Consider the following 21,231-nt stretch of genomic DNA (forward strand, 5'->3'; position numbering starts at 1 on the left):
GTCTATGAATCCTACCTGGTAGGATTTTGCTATTCCTGTTTAAACTCTTTGCCCCTCCCCATTTTTTCTCTTTTGCATAAGCAAAACTGCCCTCTCTTCCCCTTTTATCAGCCTCCACTCGGACCTCTAAAGATAGGACACTGACATGGGGCGCCTGGGTGGCGCAGTCGGTTAAGCGTCCGACTTCAGCCAGGTCACGATCTCACGGTCCGTGAGTTCGAGCCCCGCGTCAGGCTCTGGGCTGATGGCTCGGAGCCTGGAGCCTGTTTCCGATTCTGTGTCTCCCTCTCTCTCTGCCCCTCCCCCGTTCATGCTCTGTCTCTCTCTGTCCCAAAAATAAATAAAAAACGTTGAAAAAAAAAATAAAAGATAGGACACTGACCATCTTTGTGATTGGTTGGGATTTAATTTTTTTTTTTTTTTTTAAGTTTTAAATGTTAGATCTGCTATAGTTAACATGCAGCGTGATGTTAGTTTGAGGTGGACAATATAGTGATTCAACAATTGCATAGGTCCCCTGGTGGTCATCCCAAGTGCACTCCTTAATCCCTATCACTTACTTCCCCCATCCCCCCATCTACCTCCCTGCTGGTGACCATCGGTGTGTTCTCTGTAGTTACGAGTCTGTTTCTTGGTTTGCCTCTCTCTGTCTTTCCTTTCTTGGTTTTGTTTCTTAAATTCCACATATGAGTGAAATCATATGGGATTTGTCTCTCTCTGACTTATTTCACTTAGCGTTACACCCTCTAGATCCATAGAGGTTGCAAGTGGCAAGATTTCCTTCTTTTTTTTTAATGGCTGAGTAATACTCCATTTTTGTCCATTCATCAGTCCATAGACATTTGGGCTTACCATAATTTGGCTATTGTTGATAATGCGGATGTAAACATTGGCGTGCGTGTATCCCTTCAAGTTAGTGTTTTTATATTTTTCGGGTAAATACCTGGTAGTTCAGTTACTGGATTGTAGGGTAGTTCTGTTTTTAACTTTCTGGGGAATGGACAGGATTCATGGACATTGACACTATTTACTGCCCATTCATGCCGAGATAGGTGGTTTGGGTAATGAAGTTGCTCTCACTTCTCACTAGAGTCTCCAGACTCTCCTTTGCATCCCCGAGTTTAATAGTGTCTGAAAAGACTCCGAGAAGGTGCTGGCTAGGTGTTCTGCTTTCCAGGGAGAGGCATGAGCCTCATTCTGGCAGGGGGCTAGGGAAGCAAGTGCAGCGTATCTGCTGGGCTGTGATCATGCCACCACCACCGAATTGTCTTCCCTTTCCTGGCACTGCCCGGCCCCATTCATTCTCCCCGCCGGCTCCTGCCTTCAGAATGCAGCTGTCCTCTGGCTTACTCCCCTGGACTCTGGCCTTGTCACCACGAGCCTCGAGCACCATGACCTGTGGCCTGACGAGGCTGCTCGCAGGCAGTGGGTGCTTTCCCGCCTCTGCCCTGGCCCCTGTTGCTCCCCTGGCTGGGAGTGCCCTCTGCACTCCCGTCTGGAGGAGATGGGCTCATCCGGTAAGACTGCCTTGCCTCAGGAGCGGTTTCTTCGTGTGTCTGGCCTCCCCTCTCCAGTGGAGGTGCCTGCTGTCCCCCCCCCCCCCCCCCCCCCAGTTCGTGCTCCCACCTCGCAGGTCCCGACAGTGCCTTTAGCTCTTGCTGCTCGTATATGCTTAGTTTATCTTCTGGTAGCCTGTGGGTCCCAGCTGTCTGCATTCTAGGCCCTAGCGTGGAGTTTCAGTAAGACACTTGGATCTTCTAGTTTGGGGCAAAAAAGACTAAAATGCTGAATCATTTGGAAATTGCTGCCAAAAGTGGAGAGGGAGGTCTTCAGTTTGATTTTCCTCTTTTCTCTAGAGACACCTGCTCTGGACATCCACCTCTTCACCATCCTCCTCACTGTGCATGACGATCAGGCTGACACTTTGACGTAGTGCCGTTGAGATGTGAGCATTGGAAGCTGCTCCTGAAATGTTTTGTTAATTTGTTCAGCAAATATGTAGTTAGCATTTACTGTGTGACAGACTGGGACCGAGGCGGCCTGCTCTCCTGGATTTGCAGTGGGGTTGGAGAGCCATAAAGTAGATACATGACAGATGTAATGGTAATACAGACTGTCAGGTAGAGGAGTTACCTCTATTCTTTTGTTGTTTTCTGAGTTCTTTGTGGTACAGAGGTGGCTTTCTCTGAATAGTCCTACAGAGATAGCCTCTAAATTTCAAGAGAAATTGGCTCTCTTTATTTTCATCTGGTCAGTTAAAAGGATTACTGTTTTTTTTTTTTAATTTAATTTTTAATTTTTAAAAATTTACATCCATACTAGCATATAGTGCAACACTGATTTCAGGAGTAGGTTCCTTAGTGCCCCTCCCCCACTTAGCCCATCCCCCCCCCACAACCCCTCCCATAACCCTCAGTTTGTTCTCCATATTTATGAGTCTCTTCTGTTTTGTCCCCCTCCCTGTTTTTATCTTATTTTTGTTTCCCTTCCCTTATGTTCGTCTGTTTTGTCTCTTAAAGTCCTCATATGAGTGAAGTCATGTGATTTTTGTCTCTCTGACTGACTAATTTCACTTAGCATAATACCTTCCAGTTCCATCCACGTAGTTGCAAATGGCAAGATTTCATTCTTTTTGATTGCTGAGTAATACTCCACTGTGTGTGTGTGTGTGTGTGTGTGTGTGTGTGTGTGTACACACACACACACACACCCCACATCTTCTTTATCCATTCATCCGTTGATGGACATTTGAGCTCTTTCCATACTTTGGCTTTTGTTGATAGTGCTGCTATAAACATGGGGGTGCGTGTGTCCCTTCGAAACAGCACACCTGCATCCTGTGGATAAATGCCTAGTAGTGCAATTGCTGGGTCGTAGGGTAGTTCTATTTTTAGTTTTTTGAGGAACCTCCATACTGTTTTCCAGAGTGGCTGCACCAGCTTGCATTCCCAAGGAATTGACTTTTTGCAGTTATGCAAAAATAGCAATGTTCCACTGTAAAACTGTGTGTACAGTTATTAACATGGCCCTTTCATTAACTGCTTGGAGCCTTTACTCCCAAATCCTGGAATGAGTGGCCTGTATTTGGTATTTTGACACTGCTTCCCTTCACGCACCACTATCAGTACCTGCGTTCACCAGGTGGTCTGCCAGGGCTCAGGAGCTGCCCTAGGGCCTGTGATTTAGTGGGGCATGAGATAAAGTCCTTGGCCTTTTTTTTTTTTTTAATGTTTTTCTTTATTTTTGAGAGAAAGAGACAGAGTGCCAGTGGAGTAGGGGCAGAAAGAGGGAGACAACCGATCTGAAGCAGGCTCTGAGCTGACAGCAGAGAGCTCAGTGTGGGGCTCGAACTCATGAGCCATGAGATCATGACCTGAGCTCAAGTTGGACTTCTAACTGAGGGAGCCACCCAGGTGCTCTGAGTCCCTTGCTTTTTATTTTTTTGTGTGTTTTAAGAGCTTATATATTTGTTTTGAGGGAGAGAGCAGGAGAGAGTGCACGGGGGAGGGGCAGAGAGAGAGGGAGAGAGAATCCCAAGCAAGCTCCATATGGTCAGCACAGAGCCCGTCGCAGGGCTCCATCCCACGAACTGTGAGATCATGACCTGAGCTGAAATCAAGAGCCAGATGCTTGGAGCACCTGGGTGGCTCAGTCAGTTAAGTGTCTGACTTCAGCTCAGGTCATGATCTCACAGTTTGTGAGTTTGAGCCCTGTGTTGGGCTCTGTGCTGACAGCTCAGAGTCTGCTTCCTATCCTCTGTTCCTCTCTCTCTGCCTCCTCCCCCCCCCCCCCACTCAAAAAATAAACGTAAAAAAGTCAGATGCTTAACCAACTGAGCCACCCAGGTGCCCCCCCCCCCCCTTACCTTTTAAGTAGAGCTTATATTCAAGGCTGGAAGGCAGTATGTGGAAACAAACAAGATTTCAGGTGGTGCTAAGTGCTCTGGAGGAAATTACTTTGATGTGTAATCTGACTTCAATCCCTGTCTGTGAACAGCCTTTCTTTTTTAAATGTTTTTTTTTTTTTAAGATTTAAAAAAAATTAAAAAAAAAATTTTTAATGTTTATTTACTTTTGAGATAGAGCGTGAGCAGGGGAGGGGCAGAGAGAGGGAGACACAGAATCCAAAGCAGGCTCCCGGCTCTGAGCTGTCAGAGCCTGATGCAGGGCTCGAACTCAAGGACAGTGAGATCATGACCTGAGCCGAAGTCAGAGGCTTAGGCTTAACCGACTGAGCCACCCGGGTGCCCCATAAAAATCTTTTTTATTTTAAAGAGGGAGAATGAGGGAGGGAGGGATGTTTAAAAACATCCACAAACCTAGACAGTTGGTAAAGTGGGGACAGTTGCTTAGTGTCCACAGTCACCATGATTTTGCTGATGCTGTTTTATGCCCCTTTCATTTTTCTTTCTCATTGTAATTTTAGAGCCCGTTCCAGACACTGTATGATTTCATGAAATGTTGTTGGCCTCTCGGCTATTCTGATCCCAGAGGCCCGCGGGGCCCCCGTTCTCCTTGAGTCTTTACAGTGCTAATGATCCTGCTCATGTCACTCTCTCACCGTGTTTCAGACGGACCTAGTCCTTCTCCTGCTACTCTGATTGTTCCCATGTTCCTTTGCTGGTTTTCTTCCTTCTTCCAACTGTGACCACTTCTCAAGGCTTTGTCTGGTAAATATGTTACCAAGAATTTACTGTCCTTTCTGCATTTCATTAAGGGGGAAAAAAGCTTGCAAACATTCAGAGAACTTTTGTTCACTGAGGCTTTGTGCTTTGGAAATGCCATTTGGTGGTTTTGCTGCTTTTAATCTTTGGCATTAATTTCAGTTGCTGTCATTTGTTCCATTAAAAAGAATTCAGACCTAAGCCAGAAAAATAATTAAATTGGTCTGCAAAGGGAAAACAAACAGTACAGTATTTCAACAAGTCACAAATACATGTTTATTATTCACCTAAAAAAATGTTAATTTAAGACTCTTCACACAATGTCTTTTATTAAAGATGTATCATAAATCAAACCTGTAATGAGATACCTAATTTGTTTTCCTTTTTCCATTCTAGAATGTATGACAACATGTCCACAATGGTGTATATAAAGGAAGACAAGTTGGAGAAGCTTACGCAGGATGAGATTATTTCTAAGACAAAGCAAGTGATTCAGGGGCTGGAAGCTCTGAAGAACGAGCATAATTCCATTTTACAAAGTTTACTGGAAACACTGAAGTGTTTGAAGAAAGATGATGAAAGTAATCTGGTGGAGGAGAAATCAAACATGATCCGGAAGTCACTGGAAATGCTGGAGCTTGGCCTGAGTGAGGCACAGGTATACGTGAGGTCGCCTCAGACAGGAACATGCACTTGACAGTCTGGAGAAATGGAGACTTCATCTGAAATACGTAGTTTAATTAAACTAGAGGGAAGATACTTACAGAATAACCTAGATCAGCTTGTATGTAATATAAATGGTGATTGATTTGGGTATGTCTGAGTTTTAACAAGTAGAGGCAGTAAAATGGAGGTAACCCTGTTTGTCATTTAGGATTTGATTTTGGCCGCATGTGTCATAAATGAAAACAGTGGCTTAAACATCACAGACATGTATAAGAGAAATACCAAGGTAGGCCTCCCCAGACAGGTTGTGTAGCTACACAGTCCTCAGGGATGCCCAGGGCTCTGCATTATGCTGCACACAGCTTCTTTTGTGGAGTCAGAGCTGCAACCTTTTATGGAGTCCAGCTGCAGCCACATGACCACATTCTAGGATAGGGAAGGGACAGGAAGGGTGTGCCTCCTCCCTTTACTTCCTCCAGCTGGTACACAGCATTGCTTACGTTTCTTTGGCCACACCTTGTTTCATGGCCACACCTAGTTGTGAGGGAGACTGGGGAATGCTGCCCTGCCCACTTACGTTTCCACCTTCTTAAGCCTGAGGAAGAAGGGAGAATGGATATTGGCCAACAGCTAATAGTCTCTGCAGTACCCTAAGACAAGATTGCTAAACCTTTGTGGGTTTGTTTGTTTTTTAAGGGCTTATTTATTTATTTTTGAGAGAGAAAGGGCAGCGGAGGGGCAGAGAGAGGACAGAGGACGCCAAGGGAGCTCTGTGCTGATAGCAGAGAGTTCCACGTGGGCCTCAAACTCACAAACCGTGAGATCATGGCCTGAGCCACCCAGGTGCCCCTAAACCTTTGTTTGTTTTTTTGTTTTTTTGTTTTTTTTTTTTTTTTTAAATGTTTCTTTATTTTTGAGACCGAGAGAGACAGAGCATGAACGGGGGAGGGTCAGAGAGAGAGGGAGACACAGAATCTGAAGCAGGCTCTAGGCTCTGAGCTGTCAGCACAGAGCCCGATGCGGGGCTCGAACTCACAGACCGTGAGATCATGAACTGAGCCGAAGTCAGAAGCTCAACCGACTGAGCCACCCAGGTGCCCCTAAACCTTTGTTTTTTGAGTAAACCTTTGTTTTTATCATGCTGGACATACAGGTGAAAAATTAGAAACAGCTAGGTGGTAACTGTTCCCCTGATAACTGTTGGCTCTGCCAGCACATTTCAGGTAAAATTACATACACTGAAATTTGGCCTCTTTTTTTCTTGGCTCTCCTCTTGTGCGGTGAATGAAGAAAGAAGTGGGGCCTGCTAGGTTACTAAGTCCCACGTCCATGAAGAGGACACTGTTCTATTCCACAGTGACTATCCATACCCTCATTCGAGAGTTTTTCATTCCCACTGTGTGAAAGACTAATTGTGGAACTTTAACTGTGTTTGCTTATTGTGAATCTGTTATAAGGCAAATTCTGTTGAAAAGTGATAGGAATATGGACTTCCTTTTTAGTTTGGCAAGTACTAGGGTTAAGAACAAAGGAGAAAAAAGCCTTACTTTCTGGAGTTCAGGTTTGAAACTAGGAGGATGGTAGAGGGAAAGGCAGTTGCATGGTCTAAAGACAGAACGGACTGGGGCCGACTTTTCCCAGCTCACTCTGCGCGTACACTTCTAGGAGCTTGCTAATGCCTCAGGCAGGTCTGTCCCTGAAACTAATCAGTGTACCACAGGCAGAGCCCTGGGGCCGTCACCAGACTTTACAGCCTGGACTTAAGCTTATGAATGCAAAGTACATTCTGACAGCCTGGCGAGCTACAAAGATTTCTTCCCTTACCTTGGAACATCAAAGATTTGTCTGCCCGCCCTTCTCTGGCTCCGTCACCAGCCCCTCCCTGAGTGACTCCCGTACACATAGGCCTGCTTGGGCACACGCTGTCAGATGTGGAAAAGGGTCTCTGAGAAATTATGTTGGAGACACTTAGATAGAAAGTAGAAAAGTAACAGTTTTGTCAGAAGAGTTAGCCGTGTGTCCATTGCTAGTCTATTTGAGATGCTGTCAAGCGGCAGAGCAGCGTGGGGTTCCTGTACGTGTTCTGAGCGCACGCCCCTGTGTACGTGAGACCGAGGGTGGGAAGGGAAGTGAGCAGCAGTGGTACTTGTCCGTGTCACAGCACATCCCTGCCCGCGTGAGGAGAGCGGGCACAGTGTGCGCGTGGGCGGGAGGGGGACGTGTGGGCTGGACCCTGCAGTGCTGTCAGCGCTTCTGTCTGTCCAGGTTATGATGGCTTTGTCCAATCACCTGAATGCTGTCGAGTCGGAGAAACAGAAGCTGCGGGCACAGGTTCGTCGCCTGTGCCAGGAGAATCAGTGGCTGCGGGATGAATTGGCCAACACGCAGCAGAAATTACAGAAGAGTGAGCAGTCTGTGGCTCAACTGGAGGAAGAAAAGAAGCATCTGGAATTCATGAATCAGTTAAAAAAATACGATGATGACATCTCTCCATCCGTAAGTGGTTCAGAAGGAATGCAGTATTGACAGTTAACCCTGCTGTAGTTAGTAGGTTCTTTTGGTAAAGCCATCAGTGTTTTCCGCCCCCGCTTCAGTGGTTGCATGTAGCAAGACCGAAGATTCTAACTTTTGGGACTTAGACCCTGGGCAAGTCATGGAGGTTCTCCTTGCCATGTGCTTTTCATATATGTGTTTGCAAGTTCTTTTTTCAAGTTTGTTTTTGAGAGCGAGAGAGAGCACATGCGCGTGAGCGAGGGAGGGACAGAGACAGAGAGAGAAAGAGAGACTGAATGAACGAGTGAATCTGTCCCAAGCAGGATCCAGACTGTCAGTGCAGAGCCCGACGTGGGGCTTGATCTCAGGAACTATGAGATCATGACCTGAGCCGAAATCAAGAGTTGGACACTCAACCGCATGAGCCCCCTGGGCGCCCCTCATATGTGTGTTTTAGAACAGTGGTCAGAAACGTAAAAATACTTTGTAAATGTGAGGCACGATGCACAGAGGCACTTGACAAGGTTTGTCCCGGCTGGAGATCTCTTGAACGTTTTAACCCATGGAGTCTGGCTTCCACACCCAGCGCACTGCTGGAGCTCTCTCAGGTCAGCGTGCGTCCCACGCAGTCATTTGTCATCTAGCCTTGTAATCTGTAACTAAGTCTGTGGCCTGTGGTGCTGTGGGTCTTGACTTTCTCTTTGAGACTCTCTTCCCCCTGCTCCCAGGACACCACCTGGGTCTCCTGCTCCTTCACTCATGTTTCCTTCTTGCCTACTTATGCTTGGAATGTTAGGGTTCACCAGGGATTTTGCTTTTCTCCTTTTTTGTTGGTTCTCTTTGGTGGTTCATCTCAGTCTTGATTATTTTCCATCCACCATTTATATCTGTTCAGTTAACAACTTTAAAAGAAATTTTGGACTAATTTCATTATTATTTTTTATTATTATTTTTTAAATGTTTATTTTGAGACAGAGTGCACGTGCACAAGCAGGGAGGGAAAGAGAGATAGAAAAACAAAGCAGATGCCAGGCTCCAAGCTGTCAGTGCAGAGTCCAACGTGGGGCTCGAACCCACAAACTGTAAGATCACGACCTGAGCTGAAATCAGATGCCTAACCGACTGAGCCACCCAGCCACCCTGTAGTAATTTTAGATTCACAGAAAAGTTGAAAAGATAGTGAAGAGAATTCCCATATATCCTTTACTCAGTTTCCCCTAATGTCACATCTCCCGTCACCACGGTGCGTGTCTTCATCCACTCTGGCCACTGTGATGGAATACCATAGGCCACGTGACTTATTTCTCCTGCTTCCGAGATCAGGGTGTCAGCAGTCGGGTGCTTGGCGAGGGCCTTTTTCCTGGCTGTGTCCTCACATGGCCTCCCTTCGTGCGTGGGTAGAGGAAGAGAGCGAGAGAGCAGTCTAGTGTCTTTTCCTTTTTCCTCTTCGTGTAAGGAAGGACGCCAGTCCTGTCATGACGTCCCCATCCTCATGACTTCATCTAACCCACGTTGCCTCTGAAAGGCCCCTTCTCCACGCGCCATCATGTTGAAGGTTAGGGCTTTAGTAGAGGATTTGGGTGGGGGCGGGGGCACATCAGTCCACAGCACCCTGTTTTGTTAGGCTTGCCGTATTGCGCCCTTGTGGAGTAACTGAACGTTTTGCTGTAAAAGCAGCACTGCTGTACACTGCTGTTGGAATGAGAATAAATGGAGATGCTGAAGCCAGCCAGCGATTCACCTAGAATACTGGATAGTTTTGGAAGCTTTCATAGAGACTTTGAAAACTTTTTATTTTGAAAAAATATCTAGCTTGGAGAAGTGAGCTAACAGTGAGCTAACTCTGCCTCTCAGCATCTACACAAACGACCGTTTCTTGTGAACTGTGTTCGAATAAGTGGCATACCTCATGCCACATTCCTCTGCTGCTGGGCCTATCCCCCTGGCATGAGGACAGACTCCTGTGGAATCCAGGGCCAGGTCAAGTCAGGCAGTTTGACACAGGCACAGTCGTCACCTGCTCTTCACTTTGTCCCGATTGTCTTGGCAGAGCCCTTCGTAGCACTGTTTCACCATGGCAGCGTCTGGTTCACTTAGTCGTCATTCATCTGAAACTGGTCTTTTTTTTTTTTTTAATGTTTATTTATCTTAAGAGAGAGAGACAGAGTGGTGCGTGAGCGGGGAAGGGGCAGAGAGAGAGAATCCCCAAGCAGGCTCCTTGCTGTCAGTGCGGAGCCTGACGTGGAGCTCAATCCCATGAATTCTGGGATCCTGACCTGAGCCAAAATCTAGAGCTGGACGCTCAACCGACTGAGTCGCCCAGATGCCCTTGTAACAGGTCCTTTTCAAAAGAAGCAAAAAAACCCACCTTTCTTCGCTTTTCATAACATAGACATCTTTGAAGAGTATAGGCCAGTTGCTTCATAGATTGTTCCGCAGTGTGGGTTTGTGTGATGTTTCTCTGTGAGTGTATTTAGACGACGCATCCCAGACAGGAATCTTATCTAGGTGACTTCTGTGTACTTCTTAGATTAACCCGTCCAGATGCGAGTGATGTGACCTGCCCCCGGGGTGATGCTGATTTCTCACTTGGTCGAGCTGTCGTCTGTTCTGTCCATTGTGTAGCCCTGGTTTTGACCCCTGCACTAATCTGTGGGGACACTTGAGTCACAGACTCAAAGCTGGCAGGTTTCAGACTGCTCTTAGGGATCTTGTGGTGGAGGCAGTGAGCAGGGAGGAGAGATCTAGCCTCCAGGTCTGTGGCATTCAGAGATGGGCCGTTTTGGTCTGTTTTTACATACTTGGTTTCCAAGTAAAATTTATTTCAAGTAAGAGTTTCCCCTTCTCTATTTGAATTGCTTCAGAATGCAGTGAAGAATCTAAGGCAGCCTTTTGCCCCCCTCACCCCCCGCCCACCTTCCTTTAATGTTTGAGTTCTAGTCCTGCATGCTTTTTATTACTCTTTGCTAAATTGATGGATAAGCCAAATTGTGGATAATCCTGTATTTTATTTTGTTTATTTTTTGTTGAATCGTATTTATTCTCAGAAATGTCTAGTGTCTAAAACATAACTTTATAAGGTTATACATGTGAAATCTCCATGATGACAGTACATTTTATAGAACAAATATAAAATGTTTTTGCAACTTAACACAGCCCTCTGTTGTGTTTAGTCTTCCGATTTATTATCCACCATCTTTTCTAGGTTTTCCAAGAATGCACTATATTTGATTTTAAAACAGATGATCTTTTCTAAGATTTTTTGTTAAAATGAAATTTACACTAATGATTTCCAGTACAGGATTTATAGCACTCGTAAGACTAAAGTTGTCCTGGGTTGATTTTATAGGAGGACAAAGACACTGATTCCACCAAAGAACCTCTGGATGACCTTTTCCCAAATGATGACGACGAACCCGGCCAAGGAAGTAAGTTGGCGAAGGGGAGTGGTTAAGTGGCAGCCTAGAAACGGAAGGTGGTTTGTCCTGTTGTGATGTCATTGCCACAATCAGTGGGCATCTTCGCGCCGGTGGCCTGCCTCACGGGAGCGGCCCTCTGTGCACTTGGATGGCGTTATGTTTCCCAAAAGAACTTCAGAGAGTTTCTTGGCGGGATACAGTAGTACGTTAGACCAGCCCCTGCGAGATAGGGTCGTGCATAGACGGTTCAGACGTGAAGTGTGGACTCTTACGGGGTTGGAAAGGCAGAATTAGTTTGGTGCCGAGGGCAGTCTGCCTGCTCTGTTGGGGGCATCACACCACCCCTGACAAGTTACTGATGTTACGCAGCCTGCCTGGGGAGTGCTGCGTGGGTGGGTGTCCGTAGCGTGGGGCCCGAGCGCCACCCTGGACCAAAGCTAGAGAAGAAAGGTGTAATTCAGTGCTGTCGTCCGGAGGATTGCCTCTCGGCACATCTCAAGCGAAACTCTGTCTGTGCAGTCCAGCAGCAGCACAGCAGTGCGGCGGCCGCGGCGCAGCAGGGCGGCTACGAGATCCCGGCGCGCCTGCGCACTCTGCACAACCTGGTCATCCAGTACGCCTCCCAGGGGCGCTACGAGGTGGCCGTGCCGCTCTGCAAGCAGGCCCTGGAGGACCTGGAGAAGACTTCCGGCCACGACCACCCAGACGTGGCTACCATGCTGAACATCCTGGCCTTGGTGTACAGGCTAGTAGTTCTCATTTTCTCCTCTGGTCTTTTCCCGGAGGCCGTGTTTTTAATGAACTTGCCCGTAAGCTGCTTCACCAGCTTTATTGTTCGCTTCTCCTCAGACAGCCAGGGGGTTAAATTCAAAATACTCAGCGAGCTCTGTGGCGAGGCTGTCACCCTGTGGAACAGATGCTGCCCAAAACGACCTAGGTCAGCCTTTCTAGAATAGCCCACATGCACCCTTCACTCTGGCCAAAGTCAACTCTTGATTTTTTCCAGCAGGCTCTGTACCAGGTTTCTTTTCTCCAGAACAGCCTTCCCACCTGTCTGTCAGCTCTCTCTCTTTTCTGAGTCTCGGATCCCACTCTCCCTTTGCCCCTGTTGTGCGCCAGAGCCCTTAACCGCTGCCTTTCTTCTGGCGCCTGTGCACTGTGCTCGGCATCGGGGCTGTCTGCGCTTTGTTCTCTCTTCTCCCAGAGTCGTGTCCCATAAAGGTGGGGACCAGCCTGTGTCTGTGTCCCTGTCTCTCCCGTCACTCCAGCACGCTTCCTCCCTTAGGAGCCCCTGGCGAACACTTTGAAGGGAATTGAGGAATTAGCCCTTATGGCCCAGGGAATGACATGTTGGAGCCCTTTGTGCGTGTCTCTTAGCTGACCTAGCCTGAACTAGATCAGAGACGGGTGAGTGGGGACCTGAGGAGGGGGAAGTTACTACTCACACAGTAGGAGTGGTTTGCTGTGGCCCTTCCAGTTTTGTGGGTTGCAAATAAAGGGTTTGTGTTTCTTCATTGTCCCCATTCAACATGTTTGATACACACAAGTATAGGTAGGATTTTAGGCTGGTTCCTGTGAGGCCCTAAAGAGGAATATGTAATTCCTGTCCTCAAGGAGAAGCCAGAATACTGAATTTATTTTTTTATTAAAAAAATTTTTTTTAATGTTTATTTCTTATTGAGAAACAGAGAGAGACAGAGCATGAGCGTGGGAGGGGCAGAGAGAAGGGGAGACACAGAATCCGAAGCAGGCTCCAGGCTCCGAGCTGTCGGCACAGAGCCCCATGTGGGGCTCGAACTCACGGACCATGAGATCATGACCTGAGCCGAAGTCGGACGCTTAACCGACTGAGCCACCCAGGCGCCCCCAGAACACTGAATTTAAAGCCAGGACAACTCCGTTTGTATCTCTGCTAAATGGCCCCAAGACCGAAGATGTTGTCCGGAGCCCGTAACTTTTCTGAGTCTCGGTTTTCTTCCTGGTTTTCTTTCCTGGTGTGCTGGTTCAAGGAGTGCTGGCTGGGTTTCTCATGTGTTCGAGCTGAGGCTGCTTGTCCTTGGTTTGGGGCCACGCCTGAGAACCAGTGTGGTTGCTCTTCGTGTGACTTCACTTTGGCCAATTGGTTTATAGTCCCTGACATGTTATGGCACAGTTTAGAAGGGTGCTCAGTATACCTTGTCTCGTTTAGTTGTTGTTGTTACTAATTACAAGTTTCTAGCAGGTTTTAAAACTGTCATACTTGCTGATTTTCACAAGAAGTTTGAGCCAGTTCATAATGTGTAGTAGGATAATTGGAGGAAAAAATCTCAAAACACTTGGCCAGAATTAGTGTGCTTCAGAGGTTCCATAGGCCTTCTGAACCCTTCCCATGTTTTGTAGGACAGACTGGATTCTGTAGGGCGAAGCCTTGCTGGGCAGCTCATACTCAGTTAAGAAACATGTGTGCTAGCTTTTGTATCACATTGTCAGTACATAAACCAAGGTGGGCAGAGGCTGGGTCTGGTCTGATGGTGTTTCTGTCTTACCACAGTCAAAAAAATATCCTCATTCCTCTTACTACAAGCAAATGGTGGCAAGTTGCATACCAGATTAAGACACTATAATGTGCCATATTTATTTTTAACTAGCTTTTTCATTATACACATAGCATATCATTACCTTCCAAAGCAACTCTGTGAGTTAGAGGTCATACACTTCCTTTCTAGATGGGCTGATTGGGACTGTGGGAGGCTTCTTCGTGTCCCAAAGCCTTGTAGCCGGTAACTGGCAGAGCCTGGGCTCAGATGCTGGCATCACTTCTATCTGTTAGAAGGTGAAGCTGTGCCCACTTTCTGGGCTGGCTCACTTGTTCTGTGTGGGGCAGCTCGCCTTGTGGGGGCGGCATTGTCCTGGTGATCTAGAGGGGAGGGCAAGCTTCAGAAACTAATCAGGCCTGGATTCCAGTTCACATTTATTGGGGGAAGCTTTTTCTTGTACACTAGAGGTGTTTTTATTAGTTTTAATTGTTGATTTATTTTTTAAATAGTTAAAGCTTTTATTTCTGTAGTTTCAAAATTACATTTTAAAAAGATGGAGTAAGCTATATCCAAAACACTTACTGTATGTCTTTCAATTTAGAGACCAGAATAAATACAAAGATGCCGCAAATCTACTGAACGATGCCTTGGCCATCCGTGAAAAAACTTTGGGCAAAGATCATCCTGCGGTTTGTATATCTGGTTCTTTCATTCTTTTTATATTTTATTTTCCCTATTTTTTTTTTTACCCAACTCATTTTAATATTAAACTCAACAGGGAAGGTTTAAGAGCTGCCTTTTCACTAGATGGCACAGGTAGGTGTCTTGACTTATTTGAAAGCAGTGACAAACTTCAGTCCTGGGGACTCTGATATTTAGCATGTGCTGGTGCACACTCGTTCATCATCACCATCTCAAATGGATCACGTACTGTATTTTTTTTTTTTTGTCTTAAATCATATTGCATGTACTTCTGTAATTTTTTTTTCTGAAGAATTTATGTTATCTTTTTCTTAAAATCTGGTCAGATTTGCAAACAGATCTGTGTTTGCGTTGGTTGGGTTGGCTTTGTGGCTTCCAGTGAAATTAAAAAAAAAAAAATCAAGATCATGTCGCTGATGTTGATTGTTGAATTTTTGTATCCTGCACTTTACTTCGTAGAATCTGTATATAATGAATTGCTCTTTTGCTTTTAACCGAAGTCCTATTTCTTCCTTCACTGAAGAGCACTTCACTGTGCACACTGAGCACCGACGGATGTGTGAGCTCTGAGTCCTGTCCGTCAGTCCCGTACCGCTCCTTGACGTTCCTTTTGTGTTGGTAGGTGGCGGCCACTCTGAATAACCTCGCAGTGCTGTACGGCAAGAGAGGGAAGTACAAAGAGGCCGAGCCGCTGTGTAAAAGAGCCCTGGAGATCAGAGAAAAGGTGCGGCCAGAGGAGTGGTGCTTATTGTCTTGAGATGTGGTGTTTTGTGTCTTCTAAGTATTTCAGGTTTTAAGTTTTGAGAGATGACCCCTGTGGTATGCGGTGACTGACCATTTCCTGAAAATAACTCATTGGATAAGGTATGAGGTGGACAGCCTGCAAAACACAGCCGATTGGCCCATTCACAGCATTCACACCGGTGTTTAAGAGGGGTGGGGGTGTCCGTTGTCTGCCCGCTCTGCCTGATGTGGCCTGGGAATGCCTGCAGAAGGAGGAACTTCTGAGCACTGGCCGTGGGAGGCCTGAGGGCACACCATTTCACAATGGGGCATGTACCTGTCGAGAAGAAACACATTGAAATTTAAAAATAAAGTCACCAAATACGCTTGTAAAGCTTAAAAAATGAAGTTATTTTGAGAACTAAAGTGTAACTCAGAACTGTAGATGACGTCAGTGTCATGGATGTTAATTATGCCAGGAGCTACAGTTTATGGTAATTAGGTATTGGAAAAAAATGTAGCTTGTCAATTCCAGCAGTAGGGAGGCTCAGGTGTCCGGTCCATTCCATGAATGACCAAGGGTAGTACTTTAACTTGGTATTTTTTGTGATTATTTACCCGCGATACTGCAAGGTCACTTAACTTTCAGCCATATGACAAGAGGAAGTAAAAAAGGGCTCATCATCAAATTATGCAGGAGAACTTCTTTTCTGCTGCCGTCTACGTGATATTTATGAAATAAAATGGTCAGAGTTTGAGTAGACTAGGGTTAAAGTCAAGGAGAACCCATAAGTATCAAATTAAGGATTATGAACTCTATACGGTGATCTACCAGATTCATTTGTACATAGTGGCTTTCATTTACTCATTTAACAATGCGTGTTGAGTTCTTGGGGGCCCCTGCTTGGTTAGAGCTGGTGAATTACAAATCAGAGAGAATGCTCCTTCCCAGGGGGCACAGGATGTAGTTGGCTTCCAGGATAGAATTCCAGGAGTGTGCAGAGAGCATGGGCCCCCCAAAGTCCCAGGAGGGGGCCGGGGTGCACCGGGGATGGCTTCCCATAAGTGGTCAGTGTTTGTACTGAGTCTTAAACAGGGTTCACAGGCAGGGAGAGCAAGGGAGTGCAGAGAGGGAGGGAGGGGCAGCATGCCTTCTTGGGGAGGCACCAAGTTGAGAGAACGAATCCCTTGCCCAAGGTACTGAAGAAATGGTTTAGCATTTATTCATCCGTGTGTCCATACCTCTGTGGATGCGGACATTTACACTGGCGAAGGAGATGTAACATTGGCACTCCTGGTTGTAATGGGCAGCGGACTACATACATAAATGAGATAGTTTTGGTTAGTGATTCTTGCAAAGGAAGAAACCAGGATGCTTGTGAGTTACCAGGGTGAGGGCGGGCCGGGGCTCCCTTCAGTCAGATGTAGGGAAGTGTGCCCTATGAGGGTTCTGCAGAGACCTGAGGGTTGATTAGTCAGTGGGTGGTGTGGCTGGGGGGACTGAGAGAAGGACGTCAGACATCTGGGATGAGAGTTCGGAGAGCCCTGAAGGGGGACTTTGCCGTGTGAGGGGAAGTGGTTTGGGGCGACTGCAGAGGCTTAGTGCGAGTGGAAGAGTTGGAAATTCCCTTTGAAGGCTGTACACATCGGGATGAGTCTTGTGCAACAGCTGGAGTCAGAAAGGGCCCTTCCACACCTTGGCACTTATGCCAGCACGGCCTTTATAGAACAGTGTCCTCATCTTTAGACCGTGCATGATCCACCACTGCCAGCTACTGTGTGGGCTTATTCTAAGAATTGAAGTTTAAAGCATGTACGGTTCCTTCTCATCCCCAAGAATAAGAGTTCTGGTGAAGTTATTTTTATTATTACAGGGCACGGGGAGGCATGGCATTAAGCCTGGAGGTTAGGCACAGTCCCGTTTCTGTTTAGAAGGATCTTTCTTGTAGGTGGAGAATGGATTGGATGGGGGTGAAACAAATCAGTGTTTCTAATACACTCTATTTTGTTCCAGGTTTTGGGAAAGGATCACCCCGATGTTGCTAAGCAGTTGAATAACTTGGCCTTACTGTGCCAGAATCAGGGCAAATACGAAGAAGTAGAATATTATTATCAAAGAGCCCTTGAGATCTACCAAACAAAACTGGGGCCTGATGACCCCAATGTGGCCAAAACGAAAAATAACCTGGTATGTTGATAGAGGCACACTCTGTAGATAGAGCCAGAATTGCTTTTCTTTGAACTTTTGAAGTTTGTTTTGTAATTTAGCCTGTAGGTAAGAGTGTATATTTCATTTATATGTGAAGATTACTGAGTACTTTATTTTCTTTTAAGGCCTCCTGCTATCTGAAGCAAGGAAAATTCAAGCAAGCAGAAACACTGTACAAAGAGATTCTCACTCGTGCACACGAAAGGGAGTTCGGTTCTGTGGATGGTAAGAACTACACTACTGCTTCTGAGCGTATACAGTTGTAGAATGCATTAAGAGCGATTTCCTGTTGGAACTTGGTAATACCCAAATCATCCTAGTATTTTCAAGAGACAATGTAATTTGAATTTTAGAAATGATTTTGCAGATAGTGCTTAGAGGAGAGGACATGGCACAGTGTGAGTAGTCCTAGGCTCATTCGCTCACCTACCAGCCAGTGAGCGTTGGAGAACACCCGCGTACTTGCTCTGGTGTCACCGGTTACTCCAGTTACCCCAGGGTGTCGTGCCTCTTGTAGTGAGGGGTGACGGGCCACCCACCCCACATCTTGCCTCACTGCCCTCTCCAGAGTCCAGCCTTGCTTCATGCACAGTTCAGAGCATTAACTCCAGAAAGTCTCTCTGGAGACATCAACGGTTCTGGGATTGTCCTGTCATCCTGGTTCTCAAAGTGCCAGCAGGGATCAGTAGCATCAGCACCACTTGTGACCTGTCAGACAGAAGTGCAAGTTGTCAACTCCATCCCAGGCCCACTGGATTATTAGACTGCCTTAAAGAGCCAAGGCCTGTCTCCATATTCCTTAAAGTATCATAGGTACTTAATACACAGTTTTGGAACAAATATTTTGTAGGATTTAAATTGCTCAATAAAACAGTATTTGTATGTTACATAAGGGACACCCCCCCCCCCCCCCCCCCACACACACACACACACACACACATCAGGTGTTACATAAAGCATTTGGAATGAGGACAGTTGTTACTGGTGTGCAGGAAACCTCAGAATGCATAGGGAAAGAGGTTTTGGTTAATAAGTGTTTTCTCTATCCTTTATTCTTTATGTTTTTTTATTTATTTAGAGAACGAGTCGGGGAGGGGCGGGGGGGAGGGAATCAGAGGATCTGAAGCAGGCTCTGTGCCGACAGCAGAGACCTCAATGCAGGGCTTGAACTCATGAACCATGAGATGGTGACCTGAGCCAAAGTTGGATGCTGAACTAACTGAGCCACCCAGGCACCCCAGTAAATATTTTCTTTTATAGAGAGTTCCTAGAAACCACTCTTGAAAGATCTTTGAAGTGTAGTAATATTATTTTCCTCCCGTTAGTAAGTGGAGCGGTAAATCTCTTTTTCTCTGAGAATCTAGGAATGCCCCAGGCTCACCATTCTGAGCGTGGATTGTGTTTCAGTTGACAAAGGACGGGACAGCAAGTGCCTCCCCAGAGTCGTACAGTTCACAGGGGCTTCCATATCCTCGCCTAACTGCAGAGGCTGTCTGGACTTTGTAGTGATTTCAGGTCCTTTCCTTAATGCTGCTTTTGCAAAATTCTGTTCTTGGGGAATATTTGTTTCCTTATGACTTGCTAGCTTCATTTTGCTAAAAACCGTAGTATAAAGTCCACAGTTAATTGGGTTCCAGTTAAAAAGGCAGTGTTCCTGTATTTGGATTTGCCTTCCATGCACATGTTAAAGCGTAGGACAGAAGGCATTTCTTTTTGGGCAAGATATGTGTGTCCTGTGGCCATCGATGTGTGACCTCCAGTCTCCCAGGTCCCTTGCTGCTCACGGTGCACATACTGACATGTGCGACCTGTTGTGTTGTCTGGGAGTCGTGCTCTATTAGCTGGTGTGTAGTTGGCTATTCCAGCAACAGAATAGTTCGGAATAGTTCAGTTAGATACGGCTAACCCTGCACCCACAGTGCAGCCTCACATACTGTTCACTTTGTCAAGACCAGTATTTAAAATAGGCTTTAGTGTCCTGTGACATGCCAGGTAACAATCATAGTTCTGTCAGGCAGTCTCGGTGTGTGATCTCGTTTCATTTTCTGAACATTCCTGTGAACTGGATCCAACCTTAATCCATTTTAGGAGTGAGGACACTGTAGACTAAGTGACTTCGCCCAGGTTAGGTGGTTAGTGAGCGGGTGACCTGGTGTGAGCATAGGTTTCTTCCTCGGGAGCCTGAAACCGGTCCTTGAAAGGTTCCTGCGTGCAGACACGGAAGGTGAAGGTCACCCATGATTTCAAGTGTTTTCCTTCTTTCTGTGCCGATTGATTTACACGATTAAAACCATGCTTTACATATAATCACAAATACTGCTTATTTTTCTTCAGACTTGTACCCTAAACATTTTTCATGTCATAAAAATATTCTCATAAGTGTCACTTTTCAGACTGCTTACCCTCCGTGGTGTGGTGTGGACACGCCGGTTGTCTAGAAGCGCTGGATGGAGTGGCGTGGTATAGGTTCCGGAAGGTTAAGACCGTAAGGGAGTATCTCGCATCTTTTGCCAGGTTCTCTCCAAGCACCTTATTCCTTTTTCTTGGACTTTTGTTTAATGCTAGCTTTGTCAAATTCTGAATACTCCCCAGTGTTACGTGAAGATTCTAGCACTAAAGTTTCGTTGTAGGAGCCTCAGCATTCGTCAGGTTCGGTAGACAGCCGCCAACCTCTGCAGTTACGTCTGATTCTGCAGTTTCTACGGTCACTGAAACCTGACAGCCTCCCCTCAGTGGGCTCTCCCGTGCTTCGATTTCATAGTATGTTATGTTTTCTCCCCTAGATGAAAATAAACCCATTTGGATGCACGCTGAAGAAAGAGAAGAATGCAAAGTAAGAACACGACGTTCTGAGAGATTTTCTGAATTGAATACGTTGCTTTAAAAATAATTACTCATTTGTTATAATTTAGGGAAAGCAAAAGGATGGGACATCTTTTGGAGAATATGGCGGCTGGTACAAAGCCTGCAAAGTTGATAGGTATGTCTTTTTACCTAGAGAAATACAATTACTTGGAAGGTGCTGGTGCTTTAAGGGCAGCTTGTAAATGACCGAACACGTAAAGTTCCGTAAGATGGTGTGCCTGCACAGTCCCCTGTTGTTTCAAATTCCCGTCCAAAAACCTGTAATTTTGTGTTTTAAATGTTCATTTATTTAGAGAGACGGGGAGAGAGTGCTAGAGCATGTGCCTTGGGACGGGGGCAGAGAGAGAAAGAAAGAATCCAAAGCAGGCTCCATGCTGTCAGCATGATGTCAGCCTGATGTGTGGCTTGAACTCACGAACCATGAGATCAGTGACCTGAGCCAAAATCAAGCATGGGATGCGTAATCTACGCAGCCCTTCAGGCCCTGTTTCTTTGTTTCTGTACCTTAAGCGCCTATTATTAATAAGAAAGAAGCCTCTTGAAGTACTTACATATGCTAAAAGGAACTAGGTTTATTTCAAGTTTCTTAGTAAGACTGTGGTTATGGGCAGAGACACACTCTTCACACACGTCGCACTCTTTCTGGCTCCCGTGTGCTCATTCCGTCTCCCTCTATGTGGAGAGGAGGGAGACCGTGAGCAGCAACATTAGGAATACCGTGTCCTTGGGGTGCCTGGGTGGCTCAGTCGGTTAAGCGTCCGACTTCAGCTCAGGTCACGATCTCGCGGTCCCTGAGTTCGAGCCCCGTGTCGGGCTCTGGGTTGATGGCTCAGAGCCTGGAGCCTGCTTCCGATTCTGTGTCTCCCTCTCTCTCTGCCCCTCCCCCGTTCATGCTCTGTCTCTGTCTCAAAAATAAATAAACGTTAAAAAAAAAAAAAATTTAAGGAATACCATGTCCTCTTTACTGCCCAGCGC

The 21,231-nt window shown here is 46.2% G+C and overlaps 1 protein-coding gene across 12 annotated transcripts in view; it reads left to right on the forward strand.

Moving 5' to 3' along the window:
- Nucleotides 1-21,231, forward strand: part of KLC1 (kinesin light chain 1) — a 66,081-nt gene that overhangs the window by 22,938 nt on the left and 21,912 nt on the right. For 11 of the 12 annotated variants that reach the window (XR_006204107.1, XM_042944423.1, XM_042944422.1 and 8 more), the window contains exons 2-11: nucleotides 5,060-5,321; nucleotides 7,595-7,825; nucleotides 11,172-11,250; nucleotides 11,761-11,986; nucleotides 14,359-14,446; nucleotides 15,082-15,183; nucleotides 17,197-17,370; nucleotides 17,517-17,616; nucleotides 20,175-20,224; nucleotides 20,304-20,371. Coding sequence is in view for 11 of the 12 variants with exons in the window: in XM_042944423.1 (XP_042800357.1) it covers nucleotides 5,061-5,321; nucleotides 7,595-7,825; nucleotides 11,172-11,250; nucleotides 11,761-11,986; nucleotides 14,359-14,446; nucleotides 15,082-15,183; nucleotides 17,197-17,370; nucleotides 17,517-17,616; nucleotides 20,175-20,224; nucleotides 20,304-20,371 (1,379 nt within the window). In the remaining variant the exon portion in view is untranslated. Of the gene's footprint in view, nucleotides 1-4,570; nucleotides 4,670-5,059; nucleotides 5,322-7,594; nucleotides 7,826-11,171; nucleotides 11,251-11,760; nucleotides 11,987-14,358; nucleotides 14,447-15,081; nucleotides 15,184-17,196; nucleotides 17,371-17,516; nucleotides 17,617-20,174; nucleotides 20,225-20,303; nucleotides 20,372-21,231 lie in introns of all 12 variants that reach the window. The other variant, XM_042944421.1, reaches the window with a different exon arrangement.

Source organism: Panthera leo, chromosome B3, assembly GCF_018350215.1.
Source record: "Panthera leo isolate Ple1 chromosome B3, P.leo_Ple1_pat1.1, whole genome shotgun sequence".
Classification (NCBI taxonomy): Eukaryota; Metazoa; Chordata; class Mammalia; order Carnivora; family Felidae; genus Panthera; species Panthera leo.